Here is a 6,741-nt window from a genome sequence, read left to right on the forward strand (position 1 = left end):
TAAAACAAAGCATCAACATCTTTATTTACAAACACAGGAGCCCATCCTGAAACACTGCTAGACAAAATACACCCTACAAGGTCAGGGTCGCACTTGTAAATCCAAGAGAACAACGGGGCAAAGGTCACCCAGTCCCCTGCTACAGGGTACGCAGGCTCACGATGTGTCCATCAGTGTCACACAGCAAGGGGGATGGATCCTGCGTCACCACAAGCAGACCAATGGCATTTTAAGGCACCATCATGCCTCCACAGGGTGGCTTACAAAGCGTTCTCCTGCAGCATCTGCTGATGGGCTTGCAGGGCTAGCTCGATGTAACCCCCCCGCTGAGATTCCGTGCTGGCGTAGACCTTCAGTGGAGAAGAATGAAGATGATCAGCATCACCTGACTATGGTGATTAAGCTTCTTGAAATCAGTAGATCTCATCAGCTTATCTCACCGGTGTGGATCCCACTAATGGTACAACTGGCACACAGTCTAACACCGGACATATACTGTTCTACATCAAAACAGATCAGCTCAGTCGTTCAAAGAGACCGTTAAATCACAGGTGAAAATTATACTGGAAATTGCTACACATAATCCCACAGAAATCCATTAATGTCACAGGAACACGAAGGTCTTTCTCCTCTTTAGGCTACCTTTTACACACCCCTCCAGATGGAAATACCCTAAATAAAAGTTGGAATTTCTACTTTCCTGTATCTCAGTGTGAAAACAGCTCATCCTCGATCTGTCTGGGGAACGAACCTTCAGGAGTTCGACGCCCTTGGCCTCCAGACGGGCCGCCTCTTTGGCTGACTCGCTCCGGGGGTGAATCATGTGGAAGAGAGCGACCAGGTTCACAGCGTCGTTTATGCTGCCGGGGGGCGAGGGGTTGGGGGGGCGGTGTTTATTATCACAATACACTCTGCTGCAAGATGCCAGGCCATTACACAGGGCACACAATCACACGTTATGGGCAATTTAGATATGCCAGTGAGCCTAAACCTGTTTGGATGTGGGAGGTATCAGGAGGAAACATGGGGGGGGGGGGGGGGGGGGGTGACGGCAACTACACATACACAGGAGTGGGGGATTGGAGGGGATTCCAACCCCGGAGGTGTGACCCGATAGTGTCACCCAATGAGCCACAATGCTACTCTATTAACCAGCATCTAAAATGTAAGTCTAACCTAAAACCACGTTCTACTCGCATTTCACAGTGGAAGTCTAGACAGGTGACACACAGTACAGAGGATCCATCTTAACTGGAAGCACAGTTGTGGAACCATGTTTTAAGATGACTAAACAAAAAGAGCTAATCGCTAACCGCTATGTGGCGGGCAGGCGGGTGGATGGGGGCGGCACTCACAGCTCCCTCTGCAGCATGTCCACCAGCAGGCCGTCCACACGCCGCACCGTCACCAGATGCCACACCAGGCCGCCAAAGTGACGGGTGGAGCGCAGGAGCTCGTACTTGGCCCGTTTATCGATGTCCTCGTAGGTGAGCCGGTGCACCTGCAGAGACGTGACAGACCGTGCTGTGACTGGGAGGAGCTTCACAGCAGATGATCCTGATGGGGGGAACTTATGGTTTAACGCAAACCTTGTGGTACTCAGAGGAATCGGGTTCGAACTGGGCGATGCAAAGGTCCAGAAGGTCTTCGTGACGGTCTTGCTGGTACACAACCTGGACAGGGCAGTAGAAAGGCCTGATGTCAGAGGTCACATGGGAACTGAAGCAGCTTTCTGATTGGATAGTGGATAAACACCCTAGAACGCTGTTCCTCTGGAGTGCAGTTGAGGATTTAATCCATGAGCAGGAAGCTGGACAGTCAGCCGGCCTTACCTTGAGGTTTCCTTCCTGGAAAAGGGGGGGAGGTGTGAGCTTCCTGCCTGGTTTAGGGAAGTAGACCTGAATCATCCTCTCCCGTTCCTCCCATGAAGCCTTGCGCAGGGTTCCATCTGGCTCTCGCACCACTACAAAACGCTCCTGCAAGAATTATGATTATAGGTTACGATGATCCATGGCGCGATATTTCAACTTTTTGAAATTTCAATGGAAATTCCAACTCCGTTCAATTTCTCATTTACATAAGATATTCCATGCTTCATTATAAAATATGTTCCGTTTCAATGTGTTTCATGAACTGTAGGCTAATGTAAGTGTTTCTAAGCATGTTTACGATAGGTTTATCGGAATGTAACCCGTATAGCGGATATATACAGCACCTGCGCTAAAACGTTTTCAAATAATTGAATCGGCATTCAAAACTTACTCTGTGAGGAGTCTGGAAGGTGATGTCAGTGAAGACATACTTGGCTGTTTCCATGCCGGCTAAGAACTTGTCCTGCGACAGGATGTCATTAATGGGCTTTCGCTCGGGCAGGACTGGGGGCATCTTGAGCTTCATTTTAGCCTCCTCAATCGCCTTCTGCCTGGCCTGTTAAATTAGCCACAGAAATACTAAACAGCTTATCACATCATCATTAAAATGTGGGTATTAATATAGAAATATACAATACACAGTTATACCCCACCTAATGACGTTTTGGTTAATGACGGACTGTGAATACGACAGTGGTCCCCTAAGATTATAATGCAGCTGAAAATTTCCTTTCAATTACAACCCCAAATCAGAAAAAGTTGGGACAGGGTGGAAAATGTGAATAAAAAAATAAAGCAGTAATTCACAAATGTCCCTTAACTTTTATTTCATTGCAGACAGTATGAACACAAGATAATTCATGTATTTTTTGGTCAACATCATCTGATTTGTAAATAAACATCCATTCTTGCCATTCAGGCTTGCAACACATTCCAAAAAAAGTTGGGACAGTACAGCATTTACCACTTTGTACAGTTCCCCTGTCTTTTAACAACACTTAAAAGACGTTTAGGCATTGAAGAAATCAAGTGACTAAGTGTTGCAGGTGTTAGTTTGTCCCATTCTTCCTGCAAACAATGTTTTAGGTGCGCAACAGTACGGGGTCTTCTTTGACGCAATTTTCGTTTCAAAATGCGCCAAACATTCTCTATTGGAGACAAATCAGGGCTGCAGGCCAGCCAGTCAAGCATCCGCACCCTGTTCTTACGCAGCCATGCCTTTGTTATGCGCGCAGTATGTGGTTTGGCATTGTCTTGCTGAAATAAGCATGGGCGTCCCTGGAAAAGACGTCGTCTTGAAGGCAACATTTGTTCCTCCAAAACTGAGATATACTTCTCAGCATTGATGGTGCCATCGCAGAAGTGCAAGTTACCTTTGCCGAAGGCACTGACACAACCCCATACCATGACAGACCCTGGCTTTTGGACTTGTATCTGGTAACAGTCTGGATGGTCCTTTTCCTCTTTGGTCCGCAGCACACGGCGTCCATTTCTTCCAAAAAAGATGTGAAAAACCGATTCGTCTGACCACAATACACGTTTCCACTGCACAATGGACCATCCCAGATGCCTCCGAGCCCAGAGAAGTCCAATGGACCAGGCGCTTCTGGACACTATTTATGTAGGGCTTTCTTTTGGCACAGTACAGTTTTAGCTGGCATTTCCTAATGTAACTACGTACTGTAGTGCTTGAGAGTGACTTCCTGAAGTAGTCCTGAACCCATGCAGTTATATCATTTATTGATGAATGACAGTTTTTAATGCAGTGCCGTCTGAGGGCTCGGAGATCACGGCCATTCAGTTTAGGCTTGCGCCTTGGCCTTTGCGCACGGTGATTTCTCCAGATTCCCTGATTCTTTTCACTATGTTATGCACTATAGAGGGAGGAATGCCCAAATCTCTTCCTATGTTTCTTTGAGAAACGTTTTTCTTCATCATTTCAAGGATTTTTGCCCGCACTTGGTGGCAAACTGCCCATCTTTGCTCCTGAAGGAGTAGGCCTTTCCTCGATGCTGCTATTGTACCGAATCATGATTGCAATCACCTGTTAACATCACCAGTTTCAAATCACATCATTATTTAGTTATTATGCCTCATTACTACCCCAGAATTGCCCCCGTCCCAACTTTTTTTGGAATGTGTTGCAAGCCTGAATGGCAAGAATGGATGTTTATTTACAAATCAGATGATGTTGACCAAAAAATACATGAATTATCTTGTGTTCATACTGTCTGCAATGAAATAAAAGTTAAGGGACATTTGTGAATTACTGCTTTATTTTTTTATTCACATTTTCCACCCTGTCCCAACTTTTTCTGATTTGGGGTTGTAGTAACGTCATAACGGCGTGATGTTGTAACGTGTTTGTGGTGATTCTGGTGTAAACAAACCTACTGCTCTGCCAATCATGTATAACACATACAGTAATGTACAGCACAGAAGCTGAGAACAGGCATGCCTGCAATTATTTTTTAATGCCGTCATCTCGAGATGACGAGAATTTTCTCGGAATATTTGCACGAATGAACAAATTGTGATGCCACACGGCAGTCATGCCACATGTAACACTGCTTGTATATCTAGTGTAACTGTGTTACTTAATGTGTGCATCCATGTATTGAACGCTGAAATTAAATGTTATACCCATGTAGTGTTTTACCATGAAATGCATGTCAGGGCCTGTCTGCACCATGGTCTACAGAAATGTTATGTCATCACTGCATACAACATATGTAGATGATAATAAAGACACAGCAATTTCATATAAACAAACCTGTTCCATCTATACAATGGCAGACATACAGAGTGACCCTGAGATAACAATGTAAACTCTATATAAGCTGCATGCCCTTTTAAAAGTTGTAGCTTATGCTGCCATGCTGCTAAAGTATCTCGTTATCACGATATAACATAAAAAATAAATAAATAAAAATATTGCAAGGACAGTCGTTCTCGGCTTCCGTAGTAAAGAACGCTGGTTTAGTAACTGTTACTGGTTTATGCTATGTATTGTAATAGCATCATTATTTCAGGGTGTACTCTTTCTACTTATAAATTAGTTTATTGTGAAAAGTACGATATACCATCTAGGTTTGTGTAAGTAGCTCACGGTGATCATTTTCGCACAACCACGACATCAGAACATATTCCCGTCATTAAGCAATCCATCTACAAAAAAGGTATGAAACCAGAAATATATTTTCAATACTTGATAGGGTCCGCCGTTCATAAATGGACACTTATATGTACAAACAAGCGAAGGCAATTGTACCTCCCCTAGCTGTTGATCTGTCATGAGCTTGTACGTCGGTGGCTTTAACTCCTCCTTAACGGCTCGAAATATCTTCTGCAGATCCATCCCGGTGATTCTGATGAGGATGTCTTGCACTTTTTCATCGGAAAACTGCACCTTCGCAATGTCGCCATCTCCTACCAGAATACATCGAGTGTTCAACATTAGTATGTCTGACTGAGACAGTACAGGCACTGAAATATGAATAGAAGGTGGCAGCTACCACCTGGTATCTAAGACCAGTGTATCCAAAATTTATATAGTAGTTTATATAGCCTAGGTGCTCAAGGTTTTACAACAATCTAACCATCATTTAGCTAGAATGCCTAATATTTAAAAGCAAAATCCCTTCTTTCTTTGTCGACATGCACAAGGTCAGTAAGTGATTTATCAAATTAAATCCGTTTGCTGATGAAGAAGTAAAGCGTTACACCTTTATCAGAGGGTGGGCTGCACAGCATTCTTCTCGCATAAGCGATCTGTGTTGGAGAACAGGAATCGACATTTCTCAGCCACGAAGATAATCTAAATACACCCCGTGCGGCACAGAAAGCTGCCATGCTTGAAAATTGCTATAGCTTCCGTGCCACTTATGCCTTCCTGCAGTTAAAGGAACAATGAATTGTGGGAGTTTGAGTTTTCCTGTTTGCTTGGCGAGCGCGTGTATTTGAAGCTTTGTTTAATGGATAGGGTATCTATTTGGAGTCCCGACCATTTAAAGCTTACATGTTTTGGTGTTCAAGATACTTGAAATTCGTGGAATTCAAGAATCTTTTGAGAAACTTTGGTTTACACTGAAAATAAACTTGCCTAGAATGGGAAAAGATATTACACGCCTACACTGCTGGTAGGCTAGATAATACATTTCTCATAGCGATAAAGATGGTTAATAGTTTTCATGGTAATCAATGCATAATTATAATGTTTCTGTGAAAATGCTTAACTGATTTAAGGTAACTTAAAAGCCATTATCTATATTCACTAGATGGCGCAAATATCACCATCAGTAATAACTATTTCAAATTTTATATAGGTCTCTAATAATTTCCCCTCAAGTATTCAGAATATGATAATTACAAATCTAGTAAACATTTTCCCCACCTTGGCATACAGAAAATCGTGTTACCACATGCTAAAGTCATTGAGTTTAAGTGGAGTACAGCAGAGTTCTTTCGTTGTATAAGACTATTAAATCTGACTGGTGACATTCCTAAAAACATGACTCACACAACCTTCTGCTGCAATGCGCTTTAAATTTCAGGTAAAAGAAAACAGCGATGGTAACATGTCAGGTGCAACAGTGATTGTGTATACAGCAGTTTCGGGAAGTGAAATTGATATAGATGCATTGACGCGGAGAAAAGATGAACGACAAAGCATCGCACGTGCTTCTGGATGAATTTTCAAAACAAAGGTTAAACATGAATACGTAATTGTCGTATGCAAAAAATTAAGTAATTTATAAAGTAAGAGAGTTGTAGAATAGGCTATTGTTGTACACTTTGCTAACTTGTGGGTTGTAGGCTATTCCAAAAAAATAAAATAATAAAAAAGAAAACATCCAGGTAGTTGGTCTAA

At 42.9% G+C, this 6,741-nt stretch overlaps 1 protein-coding gene across 1 annotated transcript; it reads right to left on the reverse strand.

The window, feature by feature from the left end:
• Window positions 1-6,017, reverse strand: mrps22 (mitochondrial ribosomal protein S22). Its single transcript, XM_048989194.1, has 8 exons — window positions 5,597-6,017; window positions 5,143-5,300; window positions 2,263-2,427; window positions 1,833-1,976; window positions 1,590-1,673; window positions 1,356-1,501; window positions 752-860; window positions 1-350 (listed from the first exon to the last, which is right to left on the reverse strand). The coding sequence occupies exons 1-8, from the start codon at window positions 5,721-5,723 to the stop codon at window positions 261-263; spliced, it is 1,023 nt and encodes a 340-aa protein (XP_048845151.1). The 5' UTR covers window positions 5,724-6,017; the 3' UTR covers window positions 1-260.
• Between the last annotated feature and the right edge of the window lie 724 nt (window positions 6,018-6,741).

Source organism: Brienomyrus brachyistius, chromosome 21 (assembly GCF_023856365.1).
Source record: "Brienomyrus brachyistius isolate T26 chromosome 21, BBRACH_0.4, whole genome shotgun sequence".
NCBI classification, from domain to species: Eukaryota; Metazoa; Chordata; class Actinopteri; order Osteoglossiformes; family Mormyridae; genus Brienomyrus; species Brienomyrus brachyistius.

Excerpts from the sequence above, each read along its gene's own strand:
- mrps22 (XM_048989194.1), bottom strand. The coding sequence starts at position 5,723 with ATGGCAGCTTTCTGTGCCGCACGGGGTGTATTTAGATTATCTTCGTGG. Across the intron at positions 5,301-5,596 it reads CAGCCCACCCTCTGATAAAG|GAGATGGCGACATTGCGAAG; the intron begins GTGTAACGCTTT and ends GTATTCTGGTAG. Across the intron at positions 2,428-5,142 it reads CAGATCAACAGCTAGGGGAG|GCCAGGCAGAAGGCGATTGA; the intron begins GTACAATTGCCT and ends CTAATTTAACAG.